Source organism: Tympanuchus pallidicinctus, unplaced genomic scaffold (genome assembly GCF_026119805.1).
Source record: "Tympanuchus pallidicinctus isolate F22 unplaced genomic scaffold, pur_lepc_1.0 scaffold17, whole genome shotgun sequence".
Lineage (NCBI taxonomy): Eukaryota > Metazoa > Chordata > Aves > Galliformes > Phasianidae > Tympanuchus > Tympanuchus pallidicinctus.
Window position 1 is genome coordinate 8546858 of NW_026294690.1, and position 20379 is coordinate 8567236.

The 20379-nt window shown below is 38.1% G+C and overlaps 1 protein-coding gene across 45 annotated transcripts in view; it reads left to right on the forward strand.

Annotated features, from left to right (window-relative positions):
* SLMAP (sarcolemma associated protein) overlaps positions 1 to 14697 on the forward strand; it is a 75616-nt gene extending 60919 nt beyond the window's left edge. For 28 of the 45 annotated variants that reach the window (XM_052679113.1, XM_052679115.1, XM_052679120.1 and 25 more), the window contains 7 exons: positions 1549 to 1671; positions 2418 to 2492; positions 6514 to 6834; positions 7934 to 8051; positions 8741 to 8912; positions 9934 to 10068; positions 14492 to 14697. In XM_052679113.1, the coding sequence (XP_052535073.1) occupies positions 1549 to 1671; positions 2418 to 2492; positions 6514 to 6834; positions 7934 to 8051; positions 8741 to 8912; positions 9934 to 10068; positions 14492 to 14581 (1034 nt within the window). In that variant the 3' untranslated portion in view covers positions 14582 to 14697. Of the gene's footprint in view, positions 1 to 1548; positions 1672 to 2417; positions 2493 to 6513; positions 6835 to 7933; positions 8052 to 8740; positions 8913 to 9933; positions 10069 to 13416; positions 13507 to 14491 lie in introns of all 45 variants that reach the window. The other 17 variants (XM_052679114.1, XM_052679117.1, XM_052679126.1 and 14 more) reach the window with 3 other exon arrangements.
* Positions 14698 to 20379: the final 5682 nt, after the last annotated feature.

The following is a 20379-nucleotide window of genomic DNA, read 5'->3' on the forward strand; positions in this document are numbered from 1 at the left end:
CCAGCTGCTTTTCAGCAGTGCCCAGAGGCGGAACAAGGGGCTTTGGGCACAAACTGGAACACAGGAACTTCTGTCTGAACATAAGCAAACCTTTTTTACTTTGAGGGTGACAGTGCACTGGAACTGGCTGCCCAGAGAGGTTGTGGAGACTTTCTTTGGAGATATTTAAGCGCTGTCTGGAAGCCTACCTGTGTGACCTGCTGTAGGGAACGTGCTTTAGCAGGGGGTTGGGCTTGACAGTCTCCAAAGGACCCTTCCAACAGCTACGATTCTGTCATTTGTGATATAAAGGTTTATTTCTCTACCTATGTGGTCTATTAGTGGTGCTTATACTTATGACAGATCTGCTGGCAGATCAGACAGGCGCTGCTTAGGGAGAATTTGGTGTGAAAGTGCTTCTTGCCTTCCATTCCTGATAGTACAGATGCCTGCAGGCTAGGGCGTTGTCTTCCTCTTTATGTTTCCACATCTAATTCCTAATATGCACCCATTAGATGACAAATACATATTTGTCATCTTCTGTATGATTTAAATTATCCAAAACCTTCAGCTTTAAAATTATTTGACTTCCATGACTGTACATCATTTCCTGTAATCAATCCCAAGAGGTATTTTGCATGCGTTTTTAACTAATTCAAAGCTTGCAGGGAAGAACATTTTGATGATTTAGTTTCACATGGTTGAATACTTAGATACCTGATTGTATTAAAGATGTGCCTAATAATTTAGTAAAATATTTAAGGGCAAAATCTGGCCCTTAGAGGTCACTGAAGAAAACAAACAGGTCTTCGTTGAATCACAGAATCACGAAGGTAGGAGAAGACCCATAGGTCACCAGATCCAACCATCATCTCACACAAGTCCACACCAACTCGTGTCACTAAACACCACGTCTGCCTGTCTGAAAGAACACAGGTGGCAATGCCACCACCTACCTGAGCAGCCCATTCCAGTGCACGGCTGCACTTTTTGTTAAGTAACTCTTTCCGATACCCAGTTCAAACCCCTGGCACAACTTGAGGCCATGTTCTCATCCTGACCTTTTCTTCATTCTGTTCTAGTGAATTCCCTAAGTTTTCATTTTCTTGTAGCTGAGGTTCACAGAAGGAGAGGAGGGGAGCAGGCAGAGTGGGCTCAGGGGTTGTGTGGCACAGAGTTCTTGCTCAAAGTGTGCTGGGGGAGGACGTTACAGTAGCTTCCTTCTAAAAGTAGACAAGTAGTTCATGCAGTCAAGGATTGTCTTGCTGACTGTTTCTTCTTTTATGTCAGTACAGGCAGTTTTGCTACTCAATACAGTATTTTTAAAAACTCTTGAATTTGTGTGTTCTTTTTATTTTACCGCATGTTTTTATAATTAATATTTTAAAGTATGTATGTTTTCCTCCTTTTAAAATATATTAATATTTTTTCTAATATTTACCTAATCCAATTTTGAGTTTACTTAACTAACTCTGGATTATTTGAATAGAAAAACACCAGACATCACATAATAGTGCAAAATAAACTGTTGTAGAAATGTATGCTTTAAAGGAAATGTTCTTTTGTCAGATGAACTTCAGGGTGCACAATCAGAGACTGAGGCTAAGCAAGAAATTCAGCAGCTGCACAAGGAGCTGATTGAAGCCCAAGAGCTAGCTAGAACAAGTAAACAAAAATGCTTTGAACTTCAAGGTGAGACCCCGATCAACTTGGTTAGTAGGGTATCCTTGAAAATTGTATTTATCAGGTAGTCTTAGAAGGGGTTCTGGTTTTTCTGATTGTTAGATTTGGTTCCTAACTCTCCCATCTCCAAAAACAGATTCATCTTCAAAACAGAAAGTTTGTTTTGTTTTCTTTTAATATATAATCAGATGGAGCCCCTGACTTTTTCAGTCAAGAATGACCAACTTCTTTTCACAGTACTGAAGTACATGTGAGCTCCATATATTTTATTCTTATCGAACACATTCTAGAATTATTGATTCACCCATATTTCAGTCAGATAATGCATGTAGTATAATGCATTCAGTGATAATCCTTTTAAATATGGAGCTGTATCTTTGTCATCAACAAAACTGGTTGTTCTTAACAAGTAGTGTAGTCTAGGTTGATTGCACACTGTTCAGTGTTCTAAGAGATATTTACAGCTTTTTTTGCTTCCCACCCCTATGCCAGCTGCCATTTAGCACTCATAGTTTCTGGATCAGACAGATGATTGTATTAGTTTCAAATTAATTGCAATACTACACGATAATGGAATAATATCTCTAATTTGGTGTTTTTGTTAAACTACTTACACAGTTAACTAGCTTTAACCTACTGGAATAATCTGATTGTTTTAATCTTTTTGGATAAGAGGAAGTCATGACTAAAACTAATTACAAAACTGAAATACTTTTTACTTACAAACTTTTGGGCACATTCACTTTCATTTATAGCACTATTGGAAGAAGAGAGAAGAGCATATAGAGTGCAAGTTGAAGAATCTAACAAGCAAATAAATGTTCTGCAAGGTAAGAAATAACTTTTTCACTCCACTTTCCTAGGGAAAATATATAGCTTTAGCTGTTTTCATGTTATTATGAGCACAATTAAGGAAAATGTTAAGTGAATGTGTTTTAATTTTTTTTTTTTTTTACAATATCTCTGAATTATAGTTTAAAATATTACCTGTCAATTTCTATTTTTAGTTGTAACTTAGAAAATGCAGAAGTTATCTGTAACATATTCCTCTTCTCCCTCTGTCTTCAGTACTTTTTTGTCAGCTTTGAATGATCCAGGGATTCTTACTATTTTACTTTACTATCTTATTTTATACTTTTTATACTAATTACTTAATATTTTATTTTATTTTACAATTCTTAGTGTTTTACCTTCTCCTTAAGCATTCAGAGGCTTTATCCTTTTGTTCTTCTCAGTCTCTTCACTTTATTGATAGAATCCTCTTGAATCATTTTTAATCCCTCCAAATCTCATTTAACCTTAGTATGCTGTACAATTTCTTCAACAGGGACATTGTGCTCTATGAAAAACAGTATGACCACTATCATGCTTCTTTCAGCCCAAAATAATTACACCAGAATTCAAATCCAGTGATTTATGTAACTCTTATTCATAGCACAGAAGCTATCATTTGCAAACTAGTGAAGCTCTGTATTGACAGAAAGTGTGGAACTAACCAGGTCTGTCTTGATATGGGTTTGTTGAATCCCTTAGCTTCTTCTACGTCCTTGTGTTGCCTGCTGTTTTAAAAGAATTGTGATAGCTCAAGCTCATTAGTCAACAGGCTGTCATTCCTGCCTTTAAATCAGTAAGGGTTATACTAGGACTCTTCCTTAGAGCAAACAGTAGTGTGAATACCAATTGTGAATTAAGGTGTGGATTGCTAAACGTGTAGAACCTTCATACCTCGTTCAGCTTGAGCAGAATGATGGTTAGAAGACATCAACAGACAGATGTAGTAACATCTATGGTTTTTTTCCCCATAGGAAATAAAAATGGTTTGCTAAAGATATTTCAATGTATTGTAGTTTGTTGTGAGATGTGATATTTGATGTATACCAGGTACATTCACTGAGAAGCTTGTGTGATTGCACTATGTGATAGGGATGTCAGCAAAGCATATTTAGTTCTTCTGCGATTGCTCCTCTAAGGAAGAGCTTACATCCCTTCCAACCAGAGAAGTTGTTAGTTTTGAATTTTGTCCTGCTAATAATGAAAATCTTCCAAGAAATGAATGCTATAGCAGAAGTTTAAAATTACAGTCTGATGGGCAGTTGTATGCAGAGCAAAGAAATATCTATTTATCTATTTAAAACAATTTCTCTCTTAAAAAGGAAAAAAAAACAAATGGTGGAAGCTTGCCAGAGCCACGCTTAACTGTGGCTTTGTCTCTTGGATGCTTTCCAAGTGAGTTTTGCAAGTGTTTTTTGCTCATCTCTCTCCACTGCAGTTTAAGGCATTCTGATGTTAGTCATGGGCTTGCTGCTTCCCAAACTCTCAGGGTGTGGCGTATCTCAAACTTGGGAAAGGTTGCCGTGATGTCATTGCTCTCTCTTGGCAGCCTCTGAACTGTAGTGGAGCAAAAAACCTGGACAGCTTCATACAGTAACGTTTCTTGAAGTATTTCCATGGAATCAGTATTTTAGGTCAGCTACTTGGCTTCTGTGTTCATCATACAGAAGAGAGGGTGCCATAGAAACAACTCAAATCCTGTCTCTACGTGTGGAGCTCCTTAGATGAGCAGATAGGTGAAGCAAGGAAGTCCTTGTATCTCAAGTAACTAGCTACTACTTAAAAAAAAAAAAGTGCAACGTTCAGTTCAGATGAGGTAATGGTTTACATAATTAAGAGACGTAATGGAAGCTTTATTTCTAATCACCCTTCCAAATTACACGCAGTGTTTCAGAGACCACTCCAGTATTCTTCCTGTGTAAGGTACTCTTACACCTCATCAAACTTTAGAAACACTTGTATATTTTTGTATGTTTGTTCATGTCCTGCTTGCTTTCATGCCTTAGAATTTCAAGGCAGAGATGTTCATAAATAAGACAGAAAGAAGAAAATGAAAATTTCTTTGAAAAACTGCAATTACTGAGGAGCAGGAAGTTGGTTGAGCTTGATAAAGAAGATAATACAAGGAAAATATGGGTTGAAAAATCACTCCTTTGCTTTTTGATGGACTCCTGTTATGTTAGCAAGTCTAAATTCTTGGTGCTTTAGAAAAATATTGTTTCCTAGCATAATGGTTTGGGATGTTCAAAGCTTCTAATGAAACAATACGTGGCAAGGCAAAGATTAATGTTCTGCTCTCTTACTGTCAGATTGTTCTCATCTACTAGTTTGATTACTTTTCTATTAGAATAGTTGTATAGAAATTGTTTCCAAACTAATGGGATGGTAATAGGCCTCACATTGCTCACATATGCAAAAATGCATTGTGCTGTTGTCTGTTATGGAACAAATGTATTGCTTCACCTGAGACAAGATTGCTGTGAAGTCTACTTAGTGCAGTCTGTAATAGCCTGTGTGTATTGCAATATGTAATAGCTATCGTGTTTTTTTCCATGCTGTCTTTTCCTTTCAGTTGTTCAGAGATTCTTTAGTTCATCTATGAGATAAGTCTTGATAAAAGCCTTGCTAGAGCCTGTTGAGAGGAGGGGAAAAAAGGTTGCCTTTTCTTTACTGTACATCAACTAGCAGCGAAGTTTCTGATTATACCTATATAAAGAATTGTACTTTTATCTCTCTACATTAAATGATGGAAGGGCATCAAGCATCACACATAGCTGTCGTGAAAGTCTCTCTTGAGCAGTTTTTATGCTGTATCAGTTTTCAGCATGACTCATTTACACTCTGTCATCTTCTATAATGGATTGAAAGAACAAAAATAACTACAAGAAATCTGTGAAAGCTACTCAACCTTGGTTATCTCTCCAGTGCTTTCTGCTGTCCCTGTTTGCCCTTTGCTTCAGAAAACATAACATACAGCTATAGGAATTTAATTCTTACCCTCTGGTATTTTGTATTAGGGAAACAAGGAAATTTGATCTTTTCTTCTCAGAGCAGTTCTGAATTAATTTTGGTAATTGCTTTTTCCAATGATTGAAAATCATTGAAATACATGCGAACATTGATTGGTGTACTTCAAAAAGATGCACAAAAAACACTTGGGAAATTATACTTTTTGCTTCCTTCAGTCAGAGCTTAACTATTTTACCCTTCCTACTGTAAGTATTAAGTATTTGCACAGGATTCTATTCTATTGCATATTTATGAAAAATAGTCATGCTCAGAGGAGATGCTTTTAGTAACCAAACAGTTTTGAATGGGAATAATTTAAAAGGTTTGCTTCATGCTGTTGAGAAATGCTGAATAGCCTAGCACTTATGTGACTGCAGCATGTTTACAGCCCGTCATGAACAATAAAGGACCACTTATGGTTCAGTATACTAGGTGCAGCTGTCACTTTTCATCCAGAATTCAGCTTGACCTTTGCAAAATACTTTTTTTGCAAAGAAGTAATTTTAATTCCTTTACTACAAGTTTGGAGAATAAAGCACAAGTTAGACTCTGTGCCTCAAATGTTTAAAGGCATCACAAATTAGCTCCAACTGCTGAACAGGCAGATGTTTCCAATGTAGCTTTGCGGATCTGTTTGGCTTGTCACAGAAGCTTTCTTTCATTCTGTCTTGTCCCCTAATCCTCTGCATCTTTTTCTATAATCCTTGTTTTGCTTACAACCAAGTTGGATCTAAATCTTGGTTTCAGATTTCAGGAGAGTTGCTTTTATGTTACACAGGAGAACTCTGTCTAAGAATGCTTTGTCTGACCCTAATTCCAGTTTCTTTTAACTCTCTGTCATGCATGACCTCATGTCTTTTTTAAAGGAAAATCATTTGATAAGGTTAACATACTTTTAATTGCATTAGATTTCTTTAGTCCCATTAAATATCAACAAGTTGATATTTTCAAAAATATTTTAGTTTTTCTGTAAGCACAGGTTATAAAATCATAACAATGTGTGTTTTCCAGCTCAGCTACGGAGGTTACAAGAAGATATTGAGAATCTTTGTGAGGAGAAGGAGAGTGAAATTTCTAGCACTCGAAATGAACTAGTCAGTGCTCAAAATGAAATTCTGTCCCTTCAACAAGTAGCAGAAAAGGCAGCATCAGAACGAGACACAGATATTTCTGCGTTGCAAGATGAACTACAAACTGTGCGAGCAGAATTGGAGCGGTGGCGGAAAGATGCCTCGAATTATGAAAAAGAAATTGTCAGTCTACAAGCCAGTTTTCAGCTTAGATGTCAGCAGTGTGAAGAGCAGCATAAGGAGGAGGCCGCTCGTTTGAAAGGTACTTGCTTAATAGGATGTCACAGAACAACACTACCAGCATCATCCTTCCCTTCAATTAGCTTAGATACACCTCTGATGTCAAAAGTAAGCTGAGTATAATGGTGCTTGGTAAACTTGTGCTGTTAGAGGAATTGATACAGCCACAGTTTTCCAAAAGAACTTGCATAAGATTTCCTTTATGAGGAAATATATATAATTTAAGCCTGTAAATGGACAGCTTCTCAACTGTTTTATAGCAAAGCTTCACTTGAGACGGTGCTGTATGGCTCAATAAAATTGTTAATGCAGTCTCCATCTGTGTTGCAGTACATACAGAATTAAAGTTTTATTCTGGAAGCATGATGTAGAGGTACAAAAGCATTTTGTACAGATCTATGAGACTCATTTATTTGTGCTTCACTTTACATGTAGTGCACTCACTAGGACTGGTTGAGAGCCACTCTTCCAGGCCTGTAGCCTCAGGTCTTGAACGATCTGCTAAGGGAGCTGAGGAGCTGAAGCATTGTACACACTGCCAAGAAGCTGGCATATGTAAAATTTGTTTTGAATTCTAGGTCACTCAGTCTTTGTGAAGCTGTCAGAAAAGCTTTTTCCAATTCAGACTATAAAATTGATAATTGATAAAAATCAATTTTGCCGTGGATTATTTCAAAGGTCTCGTTTTAACCCTTTAGCTGTTGTTTTAAATGTTCTGTTCCACATAGCAGAGACATGTATCTCATTATTGTTCATTACTTTCAATTTGTTTCCTATTTTCTGCCAAGAAATGAGCTTCTTCAAATATGCTTTTCTGTCACTGCTTCTAACATACTGGAGTAGACCCATAAACGAGACAATTTTCTACTGCTTTGTACCTTAAAGAAGCTCACATTAAGAAGAGCACTAACTTGTATGATAGCACACAAACTGTTCCTAACAGCAAGAGATGCAGTTGTATGTTTCATAGATCCTTGTGATAGAATTCATGTAATGTGATTATAATCATTTGAGATTTACAGCTAATGGCAGATTTTTCCAACATTTACTAGTGGGTCTGCTTGACATATTAGTGAAATTACTAATTGTTAATTACTTGGATTAAATATTATTAATTACAGGAGAACTTGAAAAGTTGAAGGCAGAGTGGACTGCTCTGGAAGCTGAATGTGTTACGCTAAGGAAGGAAAACACTTCACTTGCATCTGAGCTTCAGCAACAAGAGAAGGAGCTTTCTAGGTAAGGGAACAACAGGCTTGTCTAGGAAAGTATCAGAGAAGCTTAAGAAGATTATTATTCTTTTTTCTTTCCCAAAGTGGTTCTTAAATGTCTGATGGTGTTTGTGCTAAATGGGTTGAAAGTTCCTTGATATCACAATTTTTGGCAGAACGTGCTTTCATATCAATTAGTTATAGCAAGCTTTTTTTTTTCCTCTGCAAATGCTTCTGTATTACTGCTCAGGTATTTTAGAAGGTATCCTGATTTATTTTGCTCTTGTCTTGTGCCACTGAAATAAGCAAAGAAGCATGTGTGCAAGCAACTGAAATGCTTCTAATCACCTTGGACAGGCTTCTTCCTTCAAATCATGAGTTAGTTTCAAAATGCTTTGGAATATATAATAATGAATAATAAAGTAAATAAGAAACTGAAGACATGAGGAAGAAAGTATTTATAATCTGTAATATAACTTAATTTAAACATGCAAAAATAAGTGCATGTGTATTTAAAAGCAAGTCTGTGGCCTATCTTTTATAACAGTACTTTGTGCAGGAAATCAATGTTGATCTTTTGTTCTGTGACTGCTCCAAGATGATTTCTCCATATCAAATAAAAATAACGTGAAGCTCAGAGAACAAAAACTGTTTTAAACAAATAATTTCTGTTTAAATTGGAGGTAGAAGAGGAACCAATTGAATTTTGTTTTTCAGCTCTCAGAAGCAGAGTTTAGCTCTAACCAGCAATATAAGTGTTCTTGAAATGTCTCGAAAAGAACTTGAAGATCAGATGGGATCTTTGAGAGAAAAACATCAGCAGGACGCAGCCAGTCTAAAAAGCCAGCTCAGTGAAGCTGAGAGTCAAGCAAAGGATGTTCAGAAAGAGGTAACAGAACGTTCCTGCTTTGAATTAGTCCAGTGCCCTCTGACTTTCCTTTTATTTCAATATAAAACAAGTAAAAACTACAAATTTTTTAGTAATTAAACTTTTTCTTCCTTTAATTGCAAGTACGTTTGTGTTAGCTAGCAGTATATAAATGGGGAGTCAGATCTTGAAGGAAGACTTAAAATAAAATGGCTTGTGTATCCATTCTGGGAACTTCCTAAAGTTTACTTTCATGCATCACCTTAGTGAATATACTTATAAGCTGGTCTGTCAGGTGAACCCTTATTCAGAATGTTTTTGATCATCACTGTAATTAAGTCTTGTTATGAGTTACGAGTCAAAATGGATTTTTTTGCCAATGTGATCTTTCTAGTTAGATTTACATTTGATTTCATGGCAGACCTTTAAAGAAGCACATTCTTTAGAGGTCTGTTTGTCCTTTCTTCAGAATGGATCATCAGGCTTTTACAGATGATAAAAAGTGCTTAAGGAAAAGCTAGCATTTCAAGCCTGACTTCTGAAAATCATGTCTGGAAGAAGGCTGTCATCTCTATCAATTACTTGTTTATTTTTAGGAGCAGCTTGAGTGAAGTTTCTGCCAGTCACTGCTGTTAGTTTGTGTTTCGCAATCTTTTTCTTTGTTTTGTCATGAACTCATCCCCGTTGCATTCCTTACCATTTTTGGAATTTGAAGGGAGCAGTCTTGCTAATCTTTGTGTTTGTAATCAGATGAGTTTGTAAAGATGCTTATCCTTTCAACTTCTGGTAAATGCCAGTACTGAAGGCCATTGGTTCTGTGCTTTCTAATCCCTATTAACAACAAATACAAATAAACTTGTTTTCAGTAGATAAAATTGAACACAGAGTAAGGTTTTTCTATCTTGCTTTTGTAGAGAGAGTGCATTGATCCAAAGCAAGTCACACTAGGCAGTGTAGGCAGAAAGGAAGCCATGCACTAAGCAAATGTAAGCGTGTTTTTGGGTGTCCAGAGGTCTGTAGCCTTCTTTCTCTTTGCATTTAGTATGAAAGAACACAGACAGTGCTCTCAGAACTGAAAGCGAAGTATGAGATGGCTGAACAAGAAAAACAGTCAATCACAGAAGAGCTTAAACAGTGTAAAGAGAACCTGAAGCTGCTGCAAGAAAAAGGAAACAACGTAAGTCTGTACAAAGTATTTGGGGAAGTCTGGTTGTGACACTGACAGTTTTCTTGACTAAGAGAACATCTTTAGTATTGAACAGAAAAGGCTGGACTTCAAAAGGAGCTATGTACCATATTGCATGCAAAATTCCATTCTGGTACTACCTATTAAATCTGTAAGTCATTACACGGGCACAATTATATGTACCAATTAGATTTGCAGTTGCATGACAGTTTTAAAAACAGCCTTACTGTTGTCTTAGAAAAAAATCTAGCTTAACTACTCATTAAGAACTAGGCAAAACTTCCCAGTTTCAGAGACTGACACGTGGGTAGAAGCTGAGAAACCTGGATCCAAATGAGTTAAGCAACTTTCTTCAAGGTGCTTTTATTTTATTAGTGATTATTACAACATATGTTCCCTCCTCAGTCTTGCTCATGCTTCTTAACAGTGATTATCCCTGGTCCGCTCATGCTTTATACATGCAATTGAACCATCCTTTCTATCCACTCATGGAAGTAATCCTTTTCTGTTACATTTGGATAGGCTGTGTTGTTAGTATTGAGTTTACAGCTAGAGACAACATTTTTTGTTTCTTTTTTAATACTGAGACTTCTGAAATCCTTTAAAAGTTAAGAGTGTGACAAGTGTCATAAAGTAATTACAGCCTTTTTACTACTGGGATGGCTGGTTTCTTCTCTTCCTGTGCTGCTGTTATGAACCCCCCACACGGACAGCACAAAATAAAAGGTTTACAAGTACTATTCTCTACAGTTATCTGTGTTCTAGGGCACAGAATAAATACTTATTCCGTAACCCACTTATTGAAAGCAAACCTCTGACATAATAGAGTTAACAAAGATGTGAAGAACTCAAAGCCATTCTCATTTTTTTGGCTGTATTTTCATGAATGGGATGTTAATGTTCTCTTGGAACATACTTCTGCTTAGAATTTTCTGTAATGCCTAAATAATGTTGAATTACTGAAATAGGCAGAAGTACAAAAAAACAAAAAAAAAACAACTTTCTGAATGGAGAGATCATGCTAAAATAACTGCAGATGTGAGATTTTTCTGCTTTGTTAAAGCATTAATCTCAGTGTTGATTCATGAAAAAGGAGAGGAAGTTGAGGGAAGAAAAACACTGTGGAGGGAATTGGGGAAGCAGGTGAAAGCTTGCAAGGTAAGGGAATTTCTAGGAAGAATTTGGGATGATTGTCAAAATGATATAAGGAACCACAGCAGTTGCCAAAACATTTTTAAAGAAGAGTTACAAGATTTGAAGCCTGAAGGTCAGGCTGTGATGCAGAGCATCCAACCATATAAGGACTTGCAGGACGAGCTTGCTATTCAAGCAAGCATTACTCAGTCAGTAATGTGAAATATGTCTGTTTTGTGGAATATTTGAAGCATCATGAATCCTGGGCTGACTTCCAAGGTCAAATTTTTAAAGTTCTGTTATCCCCTATTTGCTGGAAACCTTATCTGTTACTCTATTTGTGAGGACAGTGTCCTCGAGAGCACAGCTTCCCACTGTGGGATTTATTTATATTTGTGGCCAGTCTCTGAGTTTGCACATCTATGGATTCTAATACCAAACGCATGTTTTTGATGAAGCATCTAATTATGCATTTCTGTGCAATAGGGAGATTTTAAAAATGTATTTTAATAAGCTCACGAGGGGCAAAATATAATCCTTTGAAGGAAACCCCATGAAGTTATCTGTTGGACTAATAAAAACTATAAGAGTGAGGGCTGCTCTGTTCCTTTTAGAACGTCATTAAAATATAAAGTTTTCCCTGTCAGAAAGATAAAGCTTATTACTCTCCAAAAACCCAACCAAGCAAAAAAGAACCGCAGTTCTGTGTTCTGAATTGCTTAGCAGTGTGGTGTATTGCTTGTGCTTGCATGTTTGTAGTCACTGATTATTTCCTGATGCTCTTTACATGAGGGATTTGTTTATGTGAACAGTTTGAGATCGTGAGCTGCTGTCACGGAGTTGACTGAAGCTTTTGGCGCTTTACTGAACACTGCTGTGATAGTTTCTGCCCATCTGCTTTCTTTGGGGAGATGGCACTGATTTGTGGCACCAATGACAAGAAAAATATGCTGCATGGAAATTAATAGTTGCACATGATTTGTCTGTCTGATATTCACCTTGAGTACAACAAATCTGAATTACTGTAATGGTAAGAATTGAATGGCAAAGATCAGAATAAGATACTAAGATAATTCTGAGATTTCTGTGTTCTTAACCATATTGGAGATTCTATGATTGACTTCCTCAAATTCAAAACAGAATGAGATTTTATTTATGGATCACAATATTTTAGGAAGTCTCCAAACATGAATTTATCATGTATTTATTTGGCTGAACAAAATCAAAGTGAGTTCAGCACAAAGAAGTCCTTAAGAAAATATTTAGCATGATTTGAACTTAACCTCTGTGTGTCTGTGTATGTGCACAAAATATATAGGCTAGGATATGGAGAAAGCAGATGTCTTCCTGGGACAGCTTAAAAAGAAATTAGGTCCATTTTTGCTTCTAGTGTATTGTTATGAGGATAGAGGCTCCCTCTCCAGATTGTGAAGCAAAGTAGTTTCCAGTTAATTGAAAATAACTGAGAAAATGTGCAGATTCTTGTAATGAGGCCATAAGCTAAAGGAACCCCTTCAGTCTTGCTAGCTGGTAGTTTGGCCCAGCTGCATCATTGGATCAGTCTTAAGAACTGCATTTGCTCACAAGGCTGATGCTGTACCAGAGATGCTGATCTTTGTGGTGTCTCTAACAAAAATATACTTCTCTGCTTTATAGTAACTTAGTGCTGATTGTACACTGTGTAATAACCTCACAAAGATCTGAACTACTGGGTTTGCCTGCAGACGTAGTTGTTATTGATTCATTAATGGAGGAAAGAGATTGTTTTTCTTGGAGGCTGATGATGGAAAATAGGAAAGGCGGAATGAAGAAGCAGCTGAAAAATTCAATCTCTGGTACAAGTCTTTCTGCCTTACGAAATCCAGTTGGGATTTCCAATTACTTGCACTGACAAACTAAAGACAAATAGATATAAAATACAGGCAGATAAGATTCATTTTGTTTCTAAGTGCTAAATTCCAAGTTGAGATGAAGTTTCTTAGAGTATTTTCTTCTTACTTCCCTTTATTTTTGAACGTTCTTGTTCATTTGAGTAGAACGGTGTACTAACTTTGTATACCAGATTAGATAATGCTGTATTATTAGATGTCTTTAATACATTTCAATTAAAACAAAACTCACTGACTTATTTTCCCCTCTCTAAATCATCTTTACCTGATTGATTTATAGCACAAAGTGATTTTTAATATCCCTTCCCTTCTTTAGCCTTCCATATTACAACCCGTCCCAGCCGTATTCATCGGCCTAATCCTGGCTTTCCTGTATTGGTGTTACGGCCCATTGTGGTAGCGAAAGGTACAAGCACTACTGTTCAGTCGATGTATGTTTGTCCCTCTCACCTGTTTGTGCCATTTCTGTATAAAATAGTGCATGGTGAAATGCTCACAGGTATTTCTTTACCTGAAGCAAACCCTTCATTTAATACGCCATTCTATTGATACTGACGAGCTGAACGATCAACTAATCATTTAACATCTGTCTGATTCCTTTAATTCTAACAATCAATTTCATTCTAACTGGTTCTGAACGTGCCTCTTCTAACTTGGTCTCAGTTTGTCTTTAGCAAATGGGCTACCTTTTGCACAGTGCTGTGATGCTAGGGCCTGTAAGAAAGCTTATTTGCTTTATTAACTATGAAAAATGAAGAGTTTGCCTCTCAATAACAACAAAAGTCAAGCTTTGGTTCTTATTTATGGACTAAGATATTCCTCTCTGGCTGTAAACACTTTTATTTTTCTCACTTGCTGTGAAGAAGATGGAAAAAAGACAAGAAATAGGTGGTTGGTTTGTATTCTGACCTCTCAGCTTGCATTTTCTCTACCGCCTCCCAGTGTGTTCTTCTCTTACTGTCATCATAAAATGTCGTGACAATCTGCTAGAAATGATTTTGTTAGGATCTGTTATGAACTGATGTCACAGGTCTGGATTTAATCCTTCAAAAGCCAAGTTAAAGATGTCAGTACTGCATAAACCTGTCTGGCAATCACTGTGCTCAAGTGCTGTTTTAAAGACCTTAAGCCCTCGCAGTTTGAACAGCCAGTTTCTTTGAGGTGCGAATGGTAACGAAGCTGAAATATGGAACTGCCAAAGGTGGTCCTCAGTCATGAGGAGTTCTGTTCTTCCCTGTGTTCACTCCAGGTCAGGGTTAGCCTGTGCTAGGGCTCGTGGGTAACGTTGTAGCCTGTCAACAGGTACTCAGGACTTTGAGGAACCACGGGGTAAAGTGATTAGTATGAATCAGAGCAAATATGATATTGATTTTTTTTTTCTCTCCACACAGAGACAATGGCCTTGGATGCCTGTGATGGCAGCTTTGGTTGCTGTGACAGCCGTGGTGCTGTACCCAGGCCTAACCAGAGCTTCTCCATGAGAACTGTTGTTGAATCCATACACCGTCCTCCCTTTAGAAGCTGGCAACATTCATATACTGAGGGAAAACAGATTAATTCTCTTCCTTTTTTTTTTTTTTTTTTTTTTTTTTTTTAACCTCTTAATACAGCACAGCTCTGCGTGAGAACAGCAGTAGGGTCATTTGCTTTAAACTGTATAAAATGTATCTGTCTATAAAGAGGGAATAAAATTGTGATTCATCATACTGTGAGCAATATTTTTGCTTACAATTTCATGCAAGTTTTAAATTAGTTTGTTGGGATTCTGAATACTACAATGGTGGCCTAAAGTAGACTTCTTGGTACCAAATTATTTGTAATGGCTAGGTTTGTGGGCACGTACTTTAGAATCTGATTGCCAGATTTAAAAGGAAAAACACACTTTGGATTTTGGATACCCAAGCCAAGTAACCTTACGGAAGCTTGGCAAACAGATGCAGTGCACTCAGTGCCTTGCAGTGTGATGCTCTTTGAAACCAGTATGCCATTTTACTTGCTGTTAGTCACTGAGCTGTTGGGAACAAGGCTTAAGAAAACTTCCTGCTCCTTTTGAAGGAAACATTTTTCTTTGATAAGGATTCTTTTATTAATGATTTTGGGGGGGAAAAAAACACAATTCATGTCCAGCCTTAAAAGAGATAAATATTGATGGTGGAGACCAGCCTAGAGTATTTAGCGTGCGCGTGTGCGAGTGCAAGCATGTGTGTGTTCCTGAGTGAACTGAGGTATTTCTGGGAGCAAATACTTGGTCATTTGATGGACATAGTGCAGTGATTCAACTTACATTAACTTTACTTTGAATGTAATTTATTAAATTTCATGTATTTAAAGAGGTGCGTTCTTTAAAAGTATGAATACTTTTTCACATATCACATTGTATCATTTTATTTTTTCAGTCATTTGATACTTTCTGACTGAGCTGGGGAAGCTCTTTAAATAAGCTTTTATGATGTAACTTCGTTATGAGAACTGCTACAGTACATCGTGATTAGCTGAAAATATTCTTAAGTTGCATAAAATACTACAAAATTGGAATCATCTCTGGTGACGTATGGGCCAATTGAAGATGATTTCAATTTGGTAGTAAAACTGTGTGCATCCTCATCACATGGCTGTAAGTATGATGCAGTGGTCCCCATTACAAAGTTTATTTTCCTTATCAAAGTGCTATAACTATTGCTATTTGCTGACTTTTGGTGGGAATCACTGTAGGTAGTGCTGAATTAAACGTAGACTATAGTTACTCTGTTCAGCTCAACAGTTCTGTCAAAAAAGTTTATTAAAGACTTAAACAATATACTGAACAATGGTAAAGTAAAATGGCTTTGCTAAGGGAAACTTCAAAACAGGGAGGTAATCTCAGCAATTAAATTGGCTTTAAACAATTGTATGGCAATCGACAGGTAGATTAAATATTTAAATAGAAATTTAGTATATAACTTACCTTGTAAGATTTTGAGGATCATTGTCCTTTAATTAAAGGTTCTGTCTTAAGTTACATGGGATTTTCTATGGGGAGGATTACTAGTATTGGCAAAAATAGTCCACAAGTGACTTGTAGAAAATATTGTCATTTAGTTCATTCATTTCATCACTTTCAGTTGCAGGAAGCCACCCAACCACAGAACACTCGTATGCCAGTGGTACTCAGTACCTCTTGTATATAGGTTATTGCAAATATTGTTCTGAAATGCTTACCTTCAGAATTACATTTTTTTAAAGTAAATAATTGTTTTAAATCTATTTTGTAAAGATATAAAAATACAATAGAATTTCTGGAGTACAGATTAAACTATTTGCACTAACACACGTGATGTGCATGATTTAATAAAATAACTTTACTCTCCCTATGCATGTTTGAGTTGGATATCATTTGAAAAACAGTAGACTCATGCTAAGTTTATTTTGTGCTAGATACTGCCATAATTACTAGGCACAATGTCTGCAGCATGTTCAGTAATGCAAAAAAACTTTTTTTTTTTACGTTGTGTTTCACATTTGCACTGGTTTAAGTTTTTATCTAACTGATCTCTCTCCTCTCTGTGGCTTTTGGAAAGAGAGGGGGAAGGAGAGGGCCATGAAGAACTGGGGAACGTGACTGCTGGGGAGAAACGAACAGTGATTACATCTGAAAGTTGGAGTGTGCCTGAGGCCGAGGTCACGAGCTCGGAGGAGCAGTGGGTTTGGAAAGCCCTTCTAGGGGAGGGGAGCCTGCTGCTGCCTTCTCAGGTCTTAGTACCCCAGCTCCCCGTTGTCCCTCCTGCAGCCACTGTTCCTTTTGCAGCTGGTTCTCTTCCCTCCTCCCTGCTGGTAGCACGTAGACATGGTGTGAGGAGGTGGAGCAGAGGCCAGCAGCACAGCCTGCCGAGCCCTGGGGCTGGTGGTGGGAAGGGCTGTGAGCTCCTTGCGACCAACCTGGGGAGCCCACGGCCGCTGGGTGCCCCACGCTGAGCTGCGCTGCCTGGGACGTAGGATTGAGTTTGTATTAAAGACAAATGCTGCGTTTTGAGAAATCTCTAGTGCATCAGAGAGCTGAAATTTGAGACGTGGATGTATTAAAGGAGAAAGATTTAATTAGGTGCATGTGTGCATATTTATATTGCATACACGGATGCATAATACACACTGCATGGTGTTCATGCTTATGAGTATTCCTGCGTTGCCCTAATACTGTGCCTTTCCCAGGAGTTATTGACATTTGCATGTTCAAAGTTATCAGGAATCAACTAAAACGCACAGTTCACTCTTTTTGGGAGTCCCTGGATGATGGTTGGAGAACGGGAGGCTCCCATTCTCCAGTGCTTTGACACGGAAGTTCTGTAGGCACTCTGTCCACAAACGTCGCAGCTGTTTTTCCTTGTGTTTGTTATGGTAAATATCTGCGCTCTTCGACATTCAGCTTTAGGTTTTCTTTTTAAACTGTGAGGCTGGATGAGCTAAGCCTTGCAGATACTTCAAGAGCAGCTTTTCACAAAGCATTTCAGATGCTCTGAATGTTCTGGTAAAATAAGTGCTCTCAGCTTGCACTCAGTCTTGAAGTTTTAAGAGCTTTAATAGTAAGAAAGTCTGAGAATTGTTGGTTACCAGCTGAATTTGGAAGATTAATGTAATATCTGAACACTTGTTCTGAAGCCTTGACTGAGGCACTTATTTTTTTTTTTCTTTGATTTTCTTTCAATAGAAATCCCACTGACTCTGGGGGACTACTGCAGCAGCAAGCCTCCTATTTATAACGTAAAGAATGCAGTGTAACCTTGCTATTCCTTGCAGATGAGCTAAAGATGTTTCCCAAAACCTTGGCCTGATTTTCCTTCCAGTCTGGGTGTTTTGGTGCTAAAAGGAGAATTGTGAACCTGCACAACGCATTGCGAAGTTCTCTTACAAAGCAGCCTTAGTGAGATTTAGTATCAAGTGACTGATGGCTGAGGCAAAAGGAATCATCTGTGCATGCGTTTCTGGGGTATATTCTTAAGTTGTGAGGATTTTAATCAAGTCTTCCAAAGTAGATTCTGTTCACATTTTCAGCGCACTTTACATAACATCTTGAATGTCTCCTGCCTTAATCTGTGTGGTTCTGCCACTTGCAAGAGCCATTTCTTCAGTTTGAATCTTCTCTGATGAATATGCTGCAGCTGTGCACTGGGGCTGGCCAGATCCCACCTGCGGCCTTTATTCCCTTTGGGTTTTCATGTACCATAGCAACTCATTTCAAGATTTTGAGACTTCATTAATATAGTGATAGGATGTAGGAAGGAATTAGAAGCCATATCCCTCTCTTCTGTCCATGTTCCTCTTCTGTATGCCTCTGGATTTGTTTGAAAGGCGATTGTTTCCAGCAAACAACTGCACCGAATTCCTCAGTCCAGCTGTTTTACTTCTCCCATTGTGTGTGTGCTTATGGTCACCCAGCTCCTTCCTTCCTCCCGTGGCTGGAATGGGGCTGTGGAGTTTCTGCTCTTCCAGCCTTTCCTGCCTTTTTCCTTTGTGCCAAATACAGATCTGTGAGCAAATGTTTGCCTGCAGAGTCAGGATCTTCTGCTTGGAGAGGGCTGCACCCACTGCTGCTTTAAAAACCAGGTGCTGGCACAATTTGCCCAAAATGTGGGAGCAAATCAGCAGCTGAAACAAAAGCCTCGGTGGTGGTGGCTCCCTGAGGCTCTGATTGCCATTCATTTGCAAAGGTGGAGGGAACACGTGTGGCATTTCTGATCTGGGTATCACAGTCATGAAGCTTTACTGATTGTTTTTAACATCAGAAAAACATAACGTTAAATGACAGCGTGTATTTTAGAAGCAAGGAAACCTTTATTTAAGAACTTCAGGAAAAGAATTGTTTGCCTGTCTAGGTAAGTTACCAAGCAGTTACTGGACTCTTGTTTCAAAAATAATAATCATGATTTGCTGATTGAATTCATCTAGTCTTGGCTCCCCTCCATTAGACTGCAGTGCCAATCCTTCTGAAGGATGTCCTGCTACTGCAGGAGTTGCCCCGATCCAGGCATTTTATGCACTGGGATCAAAGTACCTCTTAATCCTGCTTTATAGGAACGGATTGAGCTGCTTACATTTTTCTTTCATCCCTCTAGCTTTTGCTGACAACTTTCAAATTTTTCTAATTTTGTGAATGTTCTTTTTTGGGAGTGGATGTCAGAACAGAACGTGCTCTTACAGCAGTGACCTTACTGACATCGTATAAACAACAAGATTTGCGTCCCGCTCTGATGGTCCTGTTTGGCCATCTCACGCATCCCCAGGACCTTTCTTGTATTCGTGGACTTCCAGCATTTGGATTTTAATCCTGTGAATCAAATCTGCATTCCTCACAGTGGTGTGGCCCTGTGGTATCTGACCTTGAGGTATTGCTCAGCACTAATGGCTGCAGATGGGCAGAACAGGGCAGGAGCCCCATCCCATTATTGCTTATCCCTTCACCCCGTGGGGTTGTCGGTTTTTTTCACCCCTAAGATTTGAACAGCACTGACCGTTGAAGCTTTTCTACATTTTTGATCAAAAACTGTTGAATTTTAGCCAGCCAAAACCAGAACCCTGCAGCACAGACGGGAAAACACTCACAGGATGATTACATTGCTTAAGGCGGTTGTTTTTTTCTTAATGTCTTTCTTAATGGTTTGTTTTTTTTAATGTCAGCTATTTTTAAGTCTGGGTTATTAGCAGCAGTGATAGTGCAGTGATCATTTTGATTGGACTGTGAAATGGCTTACAGAAGCTGTGGTACAGGAACACCAACACACTTCTTGAGAAGCTGCCCTTGCCTATTACTGCCACTTTCCTCTCCAAGGCATTTCTAATTCCAAATCAGGTCCCAATTTTTCAGCCCATTGAGTTTTGCTCAATGTTGTTTCCAGTGCTGGAAGTGAAACGTTTCTGCTGCTCAGGTGTGTGTGTGTGTAACTGCTGGTGGAGGCTGTGCTGGTGTGTGCTGGATAGGTGGTGGTTGTTTGTAACGGTGAGAAGGAAAGGTAGCTCTGAGATGGGATCATTTGGCTCGTGTTTCTTTCAGTGCCCTCTGTTGGAGATTTCGTCTTTTATGAGCACCACACGTGTACTACGGGTGTTGAAATGGGAGCTTTGGTATGGAATGGAGTTATTTAAATCTTTTTGCGCTAAATCATTAAGTTTATATTCTATTTGTATATTTCTTGTTAGGGGTTTTCACTCTGGAAAATACTTCTTTTGGATATGTCATCGGTTTTGATGTGACACAAATACTTGTCTTGAAGGATATAACAGCTCTTATTTAAAATGTTCCAAATATGCA